Genomic DNA, 14,811 nt, shown 5'->3' with positions numbered 1-14,811 from the left:
TTGGCTGATATTCCAGATGCAACTGGGGACAACTTGACACAAACAATTCACGGAAGACTCGCTCATAAATAAATCAGAAAAAAAAGACATGAAAGGAAAAACTGCGTTATTTGGTTTCTTACAGGGATCAATACTTTAAAAAGGTGTGGGGATGAAAAAGGGTGTGTGCACATGTGGGAGCAACAACGTGAGTAACAAAAGGGGTGCTGCTCACTAGAATTGTGGGTCTGAAACAGGAGAGAGGGGAAATCAGAGGCCAGCTAATGACCAGAGGCTCAGAGTCTGAAGGCATCCTGAAATAACCTGCTTACAAGTGGTGACGACCCTGACCTTTCACCTCTGACCTCTGTGTAAAAGCTGGAGTAAAGCTTCTCCCATCCTACAACCTAAAATAGGAATTATTTGGCACTTTGATTGGACAACTTTATTTTCAAAATGTTTGTTGTATCTACAAGTAAGGCTAGAAATATGGGATGGGGATAACTTGAGACTATTTGAGCAATTTGTGTTTAAATTTGTTAGGAACAATAAGATCAGAGTGAGAGAATAAAGACAAGAAAGATCCGTTTGGGAATTTCTCTTCAAGTTTTATTTAGTTCAGTCTTCCCTTTTGAGGTCTGAGACTGAAAGAGTTTTGCTTTATTAATCCTCATCAGGTCTGGGTGACGCCATCATCCAAACACACCGTTTGATGTCTGAGCCAGCTCAGAACATTAGTGAGCCACCGATTGTGTGAATGCACAATAACAACTAAAATCATGGGTGGAGCTGGAAGTCCTCTCTTATAAATGTCACCCTCCTCTTGGTTGGCAGAGTCGTGGCGCGTTCAAATATCACAGGAGAGGGACGCTGAGAAAGAATTACCGGTCTTAGTCTGTCTGAGAATGTCACAAAACCTGAGAGTAGTCCTGAGGCTGGAAATGACTTAGCAGAAGACGACACATAACAGCACCAGGCCAATAAGCCTTTTTTCTTCAACAAATGGAACATATAATATCACAAAGTCGCCTTCCTAAGAAAGGAGAGCATCGAGGAAGAACAGATTTGCACAAAACTTCAGAGAAACACCTTTGAAAATACAGCTAAAGTCATGCACTGAAATGGTAATCCACATGAAATTTACAGTCCCCTCCATGTTTCCTCAGTGTCACTGATGTCTCATCTTCATCCTCACCTGTCATCTCTGTCTTTAGTTTCCTCTAAATGGCCGCCCTTCCTTCCCCCTCCCTCTGTGTCTTTGCTGTCTGTCTTTTATCTCATTCAGATTGCATTTGTTTGCATTTAATCCCTTCTGACAGCAGAGGTTAAGGATAGAAGATAAATCCTTATTAATATTGTGTATTAACAACAAAACTGTACTCTTTTCCTTTTAGGAGAATTTTCCACCAACTATTATTTGGGGAGGAAGCTCCTAAACTGTTCTTCTACTAAAGAAGGATGAAGCTCCACTTTGGTTTCAACCAATCGATATTGTACAAACAGCCACCTTATCTTCCCTTAAAATATTTTTCATTTTCTTCCCTTTATCTATTTAATCTTCATTATTTCGGTCTTTATGGTCCCTCTCCCGACATCTGTCTGCCTTCCCTCGGGTGACATTTGTCACCTTTAATATCTGCTGGTTGCAGGAGCGTGTTCTGTTCTTTCAGAGTTTGGAAAAACAAAAAAAGTAGCAGTTATAAACCTCAGAGTACTCGGATGAATAAAATACAGACATAAAATTGTGCACATGTAAACTGCCTTCATACAAAGTTAAACGATGTGCCTCATCTTTCTCTTTGGGGTTTTAATCATCGCTGAAGGTACTTCAAATTTGTGAGCCGGCAGTGCCCCCTGCAGGTCAATAGAGGATGCACAGCCTGATCTCCTCTCCTGGTGTTTGTGCCCCTCAGCCAACTGCTTCCACAAGGGACTTATTTTAAAAAGATTTAAATAAATGAATATCTATTTTGCTGGTCTAGGGAAATTATGGGGGATGTTACACTCATGAGGATAAAGTAAACCATATATTTTTTGTAGCTTTTTGCCTTTAGGCCAGCACAACACACACAAGATGGCATGAATTTAAATATGTCATGCTAAATTTTATGTTCAAGCTGAGCCAGAATTCTCTAGGGATAGAATACAAAGCAGCACGAGGGAATAACACTTGGCTGGTCTGCTGGAACTGCACTATCCAGGCTCAAGAAAAAACCAGTCCAACCCTTGAGGACAAAAAGAGCTTAAAAAGGAGCTGGTTCGATATCCAGCCGTGCAGTATGCACTGCAAATAATCTCTGCATGTGCTGTTTACATCACTCAGTGCGTTTTCACGTACATAATGTTTCACCAAAATAACATTAACTAAACAAACTTGAAATTAATAAATGTGTTTGTCATAAACGGAAAACTTCCAGCTCACTTTTAAATTTAATTTCAATTCTATTAATTCTTAATAAGATTCCAAAGCTAATCATTCATATTGAGACAGAGAGCCAAACAGAATTTAAATTATTTCAAGTCAGACACTGCATATATTTCACACAGTTCAGTGGTAGTTACAATCCTGTCCAATTTAAGCTACAGAGTGTCTCTCGAAAGAGAGCAGAGACCCTAGAGGATTCAGATAACAAGCTCCCTGATCTCTGGTCTTCACACTACAGTTACTCTGATGCCAGATGTACAGTTACCTCTGGGTCAACACAGACACCAGAGGGATTACATCTATAAGCAATGTTCTGTCCCTCAGTTTTGTGTTGTTTGTTCCTTTTCCGGAGGTTTGTTTGTTAGATGTATGTTGTCAATTTACAGTGGATCCTATCGCGCTGCCATTTAGTGGAGTAGGGTGGAGACAGGAAGTACGTCGAGCGCCAGATAAAAGTGCTGCGGAACACGGAAAACGGGGTGCTCTTGGATCCAATCCGGTTACTTCTTTTACTTTTGCACTTCTCAAAGGCATAATCTGTAAGTAATATCTTTTACGATTGTAGCCGCTACTCAAAATGTACGTTTTTACATTGAAACCGAAAGTTAAGTATTGTGATCTTTTTCTTGCAGTTTTACAAAAATAAAGTGGATCGGTAAAAACCACAGAACGCTTCACGAGTGGTTACTGAAGCCATATGTTTAGCTCGCTGCCAATGCTAAAGCGCTTAGCCGAGGGCAGAAGAAGCAAAGACAGGGGGGAGAGAGAAGCTGGTTTTTTATTTGGAACGAATGCAGCACAGTTGTCTAATTGCAGCAAATAACAAGGCTGTTGCTAAAGAAACATACATGTAAAAATCAGTGAAATGGTCGGGAAATCATTCCCCCTCGGTGTGTTCTCACCTCAGAGTCTTCACTGTTGAGCCCAAGCTGGAGGACAGCACTGGGAGACTTGAGACGGGCTTGGCTGGACTGGGCCATCTGCAGGTTTAACTGCCAGCCGACATACTCCAGCTGAAACACACAAGCGGTGCCAGAGGAGAGAGTTTGAAAATACAAGTCACTGCAAATCAGGAAGGACACGTTTCCAAAGCTGTTTACAGACAATATAGCATTTAATGCACAAAGACTCTGCTCAGCACCACCAGATATGTCGCGATGTAAAGCACTGCTCAATGTCATTGTTGAAGTTCAGGCTGCCTTGTTGCAGGATGGGTACTTTGGCAGGGTTAGCGAGGCCATAACAGTGTGATGGATTGACAGCGCTGAGTCAATGCAGGCCCGTTAGGTGTTTTACGACGCAGGCAGGAGTCCATAAAAATATACCAGATGTGACACACGGAGCCTGGATGCTTCCACGTTATCTGAGCACAGGTGTGAAAGAGGACGAGCCTTCATCCCTCTCCTCCAGAATGGCATCACTTCAGCATGAATAAACACATTAACTTTGATTTCTTTCTTTGATTACAAAATGAACCAAACTAAATCCAAACATTAATATCTTAAGGATTTTCCCAACTACTGTGTTTATATATTTATTTCATGCTGCAGCTTACGGGTGTGGTTTTTTAGTATTTATCTTCTCATTGGAGGTTTCCCATTAGGAGATACACAAGGTCATCGCCAATCGCTGCCGACATAAATCTCCACAAGGCGGCTAATCAAGCAACAAAAGCGGCTACTGACATAATGTATAAACTCTCCGGCACATCCTTGCAATGAACTACATCTTAATATAAGGAGAAATTACTCTCAAGTAATGATATTTGCGAAAGAATCAACAATATCAATATCTATGTTTGGTAATATCTCTGATAATAACCTTTACCTTCTTTGGGGTAAATATGCTGAGCTTTAGTCTCTCCACCAATTCGTGTCCGTTTTTAGCCCATGCTTGAGAGAAAATCTCAGCTTTGTCGGAGTTCATGTGAACAGCCTCCAGTTGTTGTTGCAGAGAAGCTGGTTTAATATTGTGATATACAGCCTGCAGGAGATGGAAGCAGCAATAATAAATACCTTCAGGCACATTTCATATTTGAAACAGCTCATTCTAACAGTCCATGTAAAATTCTTCACCTCAGCCTGCTGAATTACAATAATTCACAACATAAGCCCAGCTGGGACTGGCGGCTCAAAGTGATCCAAACAGAGAAACTGCAGACCCAATTCCTGCCCGCCCTTCCTCAGCATGAGGAACTGATCGGAAAACTCCACAATAGCATTTTAAGAATGGTCAAAACTTTCCTCTCTAATATCCATACAAACCCCATTTTCTCTTTAGAGGAAAAAACACTTCTCATACCACATTTTCTATCTTAAAAATCATTACAGTGAAAAGTCATGGTGAGCTTTTAAATATAGTGTGAGATGCCATCACCTGTTCCAGTATAAATGCAGCAGTTTCTACCATTAGACTGAGAGCGTGTTTATCCAGCGACAGGGCAGCCTGAAGTTTTTGCTCCTCTTCTTCACTGAACGTCCGCTCTCCCTGTTGAGAAATACTTTACATAAGCAACTGCTGCGACAGATCTTTCAAACATCATGATAATACCATGATGATCCTAGGCTGGCCACCTAAGCCCTGCAAAGATTTGGTCAGAAAGTTTGTTACTGTAAGCAGTTCTGCAAGTAGAAGATCAAATGACCTCCAAGAGGCATAAAGTGACAGAATATATGTTCTATTTACATTTTTAACAAAATATTTAATGTAAAATCATTGTTTACATATTTACAATAACAGAAATTGAACAGAGCCCGCAGCACCCTGCAGGCACCACCTTATAGTAGCTCCTTCGACCAATATCACAGCATCTAAACTCATTTTGCAGCAGCCAAGAGTCATTAAGTTCATGTTTGAGTGATTTTCACCAATTCGTACCTTTAAAAACATCCTCCAGATCTGTTCTCTTATAGGGTCCATGCACACTTTAAATAACGATTAGGTCATGACTGTGAGCGCCATGGCAAAACCCTGTTTGCTCTTTAATTTCCAAGCACCCACGAGAGAAACCCATGGCTGCTGATTGTCAAGTACAAGATTTTCTTTGCCCATGATGATTGCAGAGAACAAAAAGCCTAATTAAGGTCTAACAATTGGTCCAAGTTATCTTAGAGGTTAAATATATTGTGGAGTTTCAAATCTTTTCCAGAGTGCTGTGTCCATTCTTTTCTTATTTGAAAATTGTACCAAAGAAAAATAAAACACTGATATAGCTCCACTAATACTGACAATACTGTTGCATGTTTAACACTCTGCCTTTCAGATTTCCATTGTCCTTTACTGTTCACATGTGCTGTGATGTTCACTTCATGTTATACATCCCAAACTGAAGTTAACTAATGGCCAGTTTAATGAAGAAGCTCAAGATTCAACAGCAGTTTGTTTCTTGAAGCCATGCCTGACTGATCCCCTCATTAAATTCAGTTTTCTGTCACTTCAGCATTGCTGCAAAAGCCTCAGCAGCATTTTATCTTTGGCACAGATACACCTGTGAAGTTTCTGCACCTTTAGATGAAGCTTCTGTAAAATTCTGGAGATGAGCCGAGAGAACTTGTTCAGATCAATGGTGTTGATGAGAGTCACAGCTTCTTTGATGCTGATTGGGAATAAGAAGAAATAAATAGGTAGCATCAGTGTGGTGAGGAAAAGAAAACATAAGAGTATTAGGTAAGAGACACAACATAAGGAAAATATGCTGTCAAATAAGTGGTGCAAGCGGCAAAACTATTCGTTTATGTGAAACTACCCAAGGTAAATACATAAATGGTTTACTGTATGGTAGAGATTTTAAAATCTAAATGCATTTAAACCACTTTACAGGAATGTAGCTACTTCACCGCCAGTGCAAACCTTGTGTATAATTGCCACTGATGGCAACTTTTCTTCTTAAATGACACGTAGCCTTCGGATATAAGGTAAGACATAACTAAATACGTGTTAATGTTTACCCACCTTTGTGTTTCTTTTATAACCGAAGCCATTATTGCCGTTGTCTTTGAATAAAAAAGGCAAAAGAGCAGCGAACTCGTCTAAATCTGCATCAGTAACGTCCCTCTGCTGCTGTCATTTCCACTTCCTGCTGCAGGTCACGAGACGGATCACGTGATCACTTTTGCGGCGATATGCAGCGAGAAAAATACAGTCTAAACAGCAAAAACTTTATTATTTTAATATCATCATGTCCTAACCCTATCATTTCTAAAGTGTTACTTCCAGAGAATTTTTCATATTTGCAGCTCAAGCTACGTAACGTCTACGAACGCCGTAGTGGCACTACGGGAAACATAAAAGGACAAAAAGTTTCCAGGGTGCCGAACTAGTAGCTGCAAATCATGGCCATGGCATAACAAATAACGGTCTGTTATTCACCCGAGCACACATTTATGATAGCTACACGGTTTATCTTCAAAACTGATCCAACCATTGTTGCCAAATCACTTAAAGTGCATATCAAAGTAATAGGGAGAGTAATATTTGATGTCTGTATCATTGACATCACAATATATTTAATACCCCAGCACACTGGGTGACTTTCAACTGTTTATTATATGGAGAGGAAAACAAAAAATGCATGGAAAAAAACGGGGGTAAAGGAGAGAAATTCATTTGAAATTAATTTGCATACAAAGATGAAATGAATCATTTCAACACATATAGTTAAAATTTCTATTGTTGGACAGTGCCATATATCTGTAATATATTTTTTTATTTTTTCCACTGAATTCAATAAACAAGCTGTAATATATAGCTTTCGATACTATAGCATACCTGATCAAATTTGATTATCTAAATGGCTTCATGCTCTGTTGACTGGGGTAACCAAGACAGAATAAACTGGTTGTGCAGTCCCAGAATGCCATTGCCAGCTTTCACTTTTAAATAAACATTTCAGTCAGACACAGATCTGCAATGTAACAGCTAAACGTCAAGTGCAGACCTTTACCAAGGCAGAAGGAATGTTTCAGTGATAAATAAATACTGTGGTTTAGTACTTTGTGAACAAAAACACACATTGAACTTTTTTTTTAAGAAAATAAAGAAATAACAAATCAAGCAGTGTCAAATCACACAGTACCTTTGAGATGGTCTATTGTTAATAACAGTAATTTGAAATTTTGGTAAACACATTGCATCACGGTAAACACTGGCTGACATCTGCAGGCTCAGGATCTTGTCACCACTATTTGAAGGACGGTAAATTTGGCACTTTTATGCTGATGTCACCAATGTTGATGTTTCTGGGCATTTCCGGGAGGTTCATGTTCTTTACAGCTGATACAGCACGAGCAGGAGCTCCTGCAATACCGGCCTACACACACAAAACACACACAGAGGGATGTTAAGATAGAATTCAGTTTTAGAATAAACACTGCACATGATAAAACACAGTACGTTCAACAACACAAAAAACACACAGAATAAACTGCTGACAAAATGCAAAAGCACTCAAAACTACTCAGACAGACAAAATGTACATTCAGATGCCTTCATAGCCTCAAATGCACATGCATTATTTGGTTCTATAATGGTGTACATCACAACCAGAGCCAATTATGATTCAACTGAGAGGGCTGTACTCAACCAATCCCTTAATTTGACGTACTGGAAGGTATGGGACACTCATCAAATGTGCAGCACTGTTCAGAAAGCAAATCCAGCAGACTTTTGATCACCAGTGAGGGTAATAATGCAGGGAGAGAATATAATAAAGCAGAAAATAGAAATGGATTTGGATATGAAGACAGAAACAGTGCTTGGATAGACAAGTATGGGAAGGATGTGTTCACCACAATGAAACAGGTGATGTTGTATTTCGACATGGTTGACTTATTGTATTTTCAGGAAACTACACATGACCCAAAATATCTAACTCGAATACAGAAGTAACGATGATGTGCCATTTACTTGTCTATAGTGTCACCTATTGGTACTATTAACACTGTGAGCCTGGCAGGGCTAAACTACAATGACAAGTATATATTCACAGGAAGGGGGCACACTGCTCTAGCACAATGACTCTCAGTGTAAAAATAGGGAGGTAATCAGGGAATGCATCAAATAATACATTTAGGAGCACAGATAACATTTTTGGAGATCAAATTGATGTTAGTAGATGTTTGAGAATCACTGCAGTTAGAGAGGACCCCCTCCCCAAAAAAACTGAATCTTTAGCAGAAAGACCCAAAAATGGCTAAAGGCCTTCAGCACAGAACTCCACGTTCACGGCCTTAATCGAGTTTTCAGTGACGCACTGCATATTTCTGCAATCTGGATCAATCCAGTTTATTTTACTTCAATAGATCCTTTGTCTTCTGGCCATTTGTCTGTCTGCCAGGAGTCAAAGATTGTAGCTAATGTTAGACGGAAACACGAGCGTTGATTGAGAGGAATGCTGATAAAGCACATGGGGCACAATATTGTGCATATTCTTGAGACACGTTTTCTTTTTCATAAGTAGGTGCAAGCCAATAATCTTTCTTTGCAAGTCCATAATAGTGGGGTTTTATCCACTTGTGTTTGTGATAATGAGGGATTAGGGATCATATCAAATTGAACTGAATTATTACTGAATTGGCTACAGATTAAGATTCAGTTTCTAGATATGACAAGTGTGTGTTTATAATGAAATAAATTCTAACTGATCTCCTAAGCTCACTAAAAGAAATTAGAAGATTTTGCTGCTTCCTTCAGCATCGCTTGAGAAACAACATCTTGGTTACCACAAATAACTCTTGGTTGCCTGGCAACTGGTCCTACTGAGAACCTACTGAAGATTTACAAGTTTCACATGTGGGGCAATGCTTTTATTCAAGTGTTTGAGTATTGTGTACAAGCCAAATGAAATGTAGGGATAAAAAAATGATTCTTTTAAAAAATGGCACTCTTCAGAGTGGAGTACTGTGACCAGGATGTTGGAGTTATTCAACGCAAAAATAAATAAATAAAACCCAAAAAGGAACTACAGCTAATTCCACAAAGGAGTGGCTCAATTTCTAGAATACACCTGATTCTTCTATAAGAAAAGTTTTCTCCTATAAGGTTGGTTTTCAGTCTCGACTGACTCAACCTTATTATTATTTTCTATTATTTTAAGTCTAATTTTTAAAGGAAATCTTCACATTTTTGGGTCAGTCAATAAAGATTCTTTTGCATGTTAGTGACAGCAGTTTGCTATTACATGGAGGGCCATATATGAAGAGAACTTCAGTTGGGTTTACAGTACTTGGTTGTAAATTTAGCAGTACCTGTGTCTACCTGTCCTGCCTGGTAGACTGAAAGATAAACGTCTGTAAAGAGAGAGAAGAATGGAAAGAACTGGACAGGGTCAGGACAAAGAGGTATGAGGAATGTTAAAGCAGATTAAAGTAATTACAGTTCATCTCCAGAGAAACAAAAAGAGAGAACCTATCTTAGACCACAAATTATTAAGAGCAGAAAAATAAGACAGCGATGGAAAAACGTTAAGCCTAAAATGACAATGCCAATAATCAACCAGTGAAGGAGAACAGCTCATTCTTTGTTTCTCCACAAACTGTCCTATAACTGGACAGTGTCATTATTTAATTAGCATCGGGGTGGTTAACCGCACCAGCCGTGGTCTAGGATAGGTTCAAGGGGGAAAGACAGAGCAGCTCTGATGACTGTTGAACAGTAAGAGACTCTGCTTATAGAACAACTGAAAAAAGAAGATTCTGTTTGGTTGAAGACACACGATGCAGTTCAGATTAATTAGACAAAAGCATAGTGGCCGAGGCTAAAACCTTCAAAAGGATATCATAGAGAAACATTAAAGCACCAAACTGAACCCTGCCTGTGTAAGCTTCCATTTGGAGTTTTATGGGCAGCATCTCTCTGTGCACAACGTTCCCAAAGCATTGCCAAAATGTGCAGTGCAGAAAGAAAAAGAAAAACGGGCTAAATGGTTTAAGTTTTATGTAAAATCTACATTATGCAAAAAAACACATTTTTCAAAATTGTCTCTGGCTGTCATTCTGGTTAAAACTATTAAATGGCTAAATGTGTGTTTATTTGCTTGCAGAAGCAATAGGGAAAGCAAAGCGTTGGAACTGGCCAGTAGAGTGTTCACTGGAGCAGCATTCACTTCAAAAAATCTGAGAGAAGAAGCCTACAAACATCATGTTTGCATACCTCCTGCCTTTGTGCTTGAATTTAAAGACAGTGATTTGATGATTCAATGGTCAATGGTTCACTGGACAATGATCAAGTTAATAAATGTCCATTATGTGACAATAAAGGTGACTATGATACTGTACTTTATACAGAAGGGTACAGGAGAGGATATGCTGAGAACCTGTGTTTGGAGCACTGCAGCAGCAGGAATAAAGAAGACAAACACTCAATAGTCATAAGGGAGCATCCACACGGCCACTGGAGAGTAGCATGCATGGTGCAGCATACATGCATGCCTGCATACTGTGTACCATACCTCAGAGAACGGACGAAGATTAAAATTGTACATACAACAGGCAGGCGGGGGGCCCACGTACCTCAGATTTCTCCATCTTGTTCTGGGCATCCACCTGTGTGATGATTTCATTCATGTTGGTCTCCAGGACCATCCCTCCCATCACCATTTCTGCCAGAATGTTGTGGACCTGCAGACAACATGATGCTGTGAGTGGGCAGCGCGTGAGTGAAAGAGGCTTCACACTTCACACAGATTTAAAAAAATGCAAGAAGAAAACTGTCAGGTGTCACTTGCAGCACAACAAAGTGAGAAAACAATGGTTCAGACAGGAATGTAAAAGTCATTTCTGGTCTCAGGCAATAGGTTTTTCTAGAACCAAAGACATTAAGGGTGTTATAAACACCACGTTATGAAAGATTTGTGGGCAATACCTACCTTGTCTACATGAAAAATTAAGTCAAGCTCACAGACGTTCTCAAAGCATTTGTCCAAGGTCTCCACAAATACCTACAATGTTAAGAATGGAACAACAATTCAGCAAAAGATAAACAGCTGCAAATGGCAAAGGTGGTCATAGATGCGGCCTGGTCTCCCCAGACTTTACCTGGATTAAGTCTAAAATTCCTAGTTCGCTCTCTGAGGAGTCCACGCAAAACACAAAGTAAAGCGTGGCGTAATGTCTGTAGATCAACTTGTAGTCTGAACCTCCAATCAGCCTGAAACACAGGAGACATTTAAATGTTGCACCCACACCTGATAAGGTCACATTCTAGGCATTGATCAGGAGTTCACAAACACCGGTCTCTCCTCCGACCATGACCCGATATAAATATCTAATCACAAAGATAATATCTCACAGTCAAAGACAACACAGAAGGCTTGGGAGAGAAAAACACAATGTTTTCAGTTGGCTGAGCAGATATATGAGCGTACAACTTGATAACTTGCGAAGATATGATAGCTGTTTTTCTTGTAGGGGATCTGATAAAACATTAGTGACATCATGGGTTTCCGGAAAATGCTGCATATCGCAGGCGGGTAAAAGGAGACCTGATTGTCGGCTCATGAATAATTAATAAGCTTTAAACAAGCACAGTTGTTATAGACTGTCATCATGTGACCCTCTCATTCTTCCTGCTCTTTGCAACTTACATTCCACCTTCCAGGAAATTGCAGACATTCTCGTCTCTTTTCGAGACCAAGTGAAATGTTTCCCTGATGATCTGTTGCTCTGTGTCTTCATTCTGTCAAATGGAGGGAGAGAAAGGAGAATGGTTAGGTGAAAAAAGATACACTCCAGTCTGTGCTTTGTTGGCCTAAATCCATCCAGGGAGCAAATGTATTATTTCCAAACAACAAACAGGGCTAAAATAAGGTTGCTCTGATTTCTATCTCCATGTTTCCAAGTGAGGATTTAAACAAAACTCTGCCCAAGGGTTTTAAAGTGATTGCTTCCCTGTACCACGTGAGCAAGGCCAGTCTTTAGCTTGTTTGCTAATGATGAGATGACTTGAAACCTCAAAAGGTGCATCCGCAATCATACAATAATTTGCCATAAAACTGAGGCCAAACTGCTCTAATGTTTTTAGGCCACACTTAAATTCACTCAATGGACAAAGTCAAATCTGGGGTGCAGGTTGAGTTCCGAGCCGACCACAGCGAGCCCCGCTAACGTCCTCCAGGCTCGTAGCTCGTAAAGAGCTCAGCTGCCTGGAATGTTTAACTAGTCATATGACCAGAAGCACAAGATCAGTGAGGAAACTCACAGTTATGTCACTGAACTGTGAGATTGCACACCAGCACAGCAAGGGGAACATTTTAAAAACGTCTCACTCCAGTAACATCAGGCACAGATTAGTGCCTGATTCTGAGAATGTTGCAGAGAAACACAGTATCAAAACATATGTGAGTAAACTGCAGGCCTTTTTTTAACTGCATGTCAACATGTCAACATGTCAACATGCGTTGTGTGTTTGTACATGGTGTGAAACTGCTTGTGTACATTTGTCACTTTCCCACCAGTGGAAGGAAACCGCCTTTAAGCTGAGTCAGCAGCTCCTGGCTTTGACTAATGGCACTACTGACACAAATGTCAAGTTTTATTATCTGTCTAAATCTGCATGGCAACCAGAAAGGTGAACCCTTTACTCGATTTTTAAAGGCAAAGTTATCTTTGCTTTACAGTTTTGAAGCAAATGCACAGAATATGTTGAATGCGCTGCCATGTGAGGACACCTCGCAGCCCAGGCTCAATAACAGATGCAGACGGTCCAAGCTTGGTTGATAAATCCAATTATCAAAACCAGCCAACGCAGCTTTCTCCTGCAAAGGATGGGCCGATGTGTCAGACGCCATTTACTAAATAAATGAGGATTATTGACAGATGGAGTGATGATAAGGTCTATAGCTGATCGATAGAGTTGGACCGTCGGAACAGGTCATGTGACCCCAACAGTGGAGTGACTTGACTGTTTTCGTGGGCTCACAGCTGGATTTCAGGGCAACCTGGTCCCAAACAAGCATTAACACGATAGCCCGGCGTCGGCTTGCACACCATCAATTATTCATGGTTAATAAAGGACAGGATGCATCAGACTGACTGTAGATATGCCAAGTTTGAATGTAAAGGGCGTCATTTAATTGCCTCATGAAGTCAAATTACCCGACAAAAGCGACATCCACTTTGATTTATGATATGTCTACAACAGCCATGATTTTGCCGATTATAACGACTTTTATCATCTGTGTATCATCGGTATAACAAAGTAACGTGTATAATACAAATGAGCCGCTACTCACATAGTGTTCGAAGAATTTAGAAAGCCTCGGTTTTCCGTGGTTGTTGAATATTAAAATAGCTTTTATCATGATGGTAGCGGGATGGAGGGAGGCGGGGAGGGACAGGAAGTGATCAATCTGTGGGAAACTGGCCGTGGACCCAGACCTGACCGGGATTTGTCTCTAAATCCCGTCGTGGTGTACGGTTAACACGGGATAGCCTTAAGCTGCACGACGATGCGACTTCTCCATCGTCTCTTTACGGAAATATTCCACGTCAAACGGACCAGTAGCCTTCCTCCTCCCGCTACGGTAGCCACGATGGGTCAAACCGGCCCGCTATTGTTCGGTTGTTTATTTTATCTCTTCCCTTTGGTTTCTCTTTTTCGAAGGATGAGCATGTCAAAAACTCGGGAAAATTTGCACACATGTCAGGTCTGGGCAAAATTCTGATATTTTAAGACTGACTCCAAGCCCTCCACAGAGAAATGACTCGGTATCGCCACCTATACTGCTGCTGTAGTATAAAAATAAACCCGAGTGCTGAAATCAGTTAACAGCTCATTACCTCATACTTTATTAGAATGACTTAAACTTTTCTATACGTGCCCACGACTCACTCCAGAATCCAGCAATATATTAATAATCCCGCCTATTTCTGGAGACAGCAAACGTCCACTTCTTACTCTGACCTTTCCTGAGGCAACACAATTGGTCCAATCAACGTCATTACTGTTCTTATTTATGCTCAGCAAGTTGGAGAAGTTGTGAAGCTTCCTGTAACGCGTCTGTGTGGCAGCGATGCAAATTTTATTGATGTGATCTTGAGTCGCCACAAAAGTTTGAAGAGTTCTCACTGCCAGATACTTTATTCTGCCAACATTCAATTTTCAGAATATGATAATATCAAAGCTCCTAATAAAGTGATATATTGGAATTGCATATCGATCATAGCGCCTCCTGCTGGTAAAATTCAGTAAATTGGATCAACTATATCAAATTACTGAATTTTTTATTTAAAACATGTTCAAAAACTCCGATTAAATGTGAAGTCGCCTGTATAGGCTTCCACATGCATATGAATCATACACTATGAAATCTGTTGTTTTGGGCATTTTAAATACTCCCATTCTCTTGAAAATGAAAACACAGAGCTAGAGAACATATCCAATCATACAAAAATGCCTCTGTCAACCAACAC

The 14,811-nt window shown here is 40.2% G+C and overlaps 2 protein-coding genes and 1 long non-coding RNA gene across 5 annotated transcripts in view; 1 reads left to right on the top strand and 2 right to left on the bottom strand.

The window, feature by feature from the left end:
• commd10 (COMM domain containing 10) overlaps positions 1-6,517 on the bottom strand; it is a 31,039-nt gene extending 24,522 nt beyond the window's left edge. For both annotated transcript variants that reach the window (XM_003974764.3, XM_029829436.1), the window contains exons 1-5: positions 6,356-6,517; positions 5,909-5,999; positions 4,781-4,891; positions 4,232-4,387; positions 3,307-3,417 (exon numbers count right to left, since the gene is read on the bottom strand). In XM_003974764.3, coding sequence (XP_003974813.2) covers positions 3,307-3,417; positions 4,232-4,387; positions 4,781-4,891; positions 5,909-5,999; positions 6,356-6,384 — 498 coding nt within the window. In that variant the 5' untranslated portion in view covers positions 6,385-6,517. The remainder of the gene's footprint in view (positions 1-3,306; positions 3,418-4,231; positions 4,388-4,780; positions 4,892-5,908; positions 6,000-6,355) is intronic.
• Positions 2,555-3,854, top strand: LOC115247505 (uncharacterized). The gene is made up of 2 exons (XR_003886581.1): positions 2,555-2,943; positions 3,037-3,854. It is a non-coding gene; the product is annotated as an uncharacterized lncRNA (long non-coding RNA).
• Positions 6,518-6,930: 413 nt separating the features above from the next.
• On the bottom strand, positions 6,931-14,059 carry ap3s1 (adaptor related protein complex 3 subunit sigma 1). Of its 2 annotated transcripts, XM_029829437.1 has the most exons (7): positions 13,632-14,059; positions 11,985-12,076; positions 11,437-11,548; positions 11,268-11,339; positions 10,912-11,019; positions 9,649-9,690; positions 7,576-7,712 (listed from the first exon to the last, which is right to left on the bottom strand). In XM_029829437.1, the coding sequence occupies exons 1-6, from the start codon at positions 13,698-13,700 to the stop codon at positions 9,655-9,657; spliced, it is 489 nt and encodes a 162-aa protein (XP_029685297.1). In that variant the 5' UTR covers positions 13,701-14,059; the 3' UTR covers positions 7,576-7,712; positions 9,649-9,654. The 2 variants fall into 2 exon arrangements, with proteins under 2 accessions (XP_003974654.1, XP_029685297.1); XM_003974605.3 differs by lacking the exon at positions 9,649-9,690 and having other exon boundaries at positions 6,931-7,712; positions 13,632-14,027.
• Positions 14,060-14,811: the final 752 nt, after the last annotated feature.

The sequence above is a fragment of the Takifugu rubripes genome, chromosome 21 (assembly GCF_901000725.2).
Source record: "Takifugu rubripes chromosome 21, fTakRub1.2, whole genome shotgun sequence".
NCBI lineage: Eukaryota > Metazoa > Chordata > Actinopteri > Tetraodontiformes > Tetraodontidae > Takifugu > Takifugu rubripes.
The sequence above is the reverse complement of the archived record's forward strand: the minus strand, read 5'-3'. Positions and strand labels throughout refer to the sequence as shown.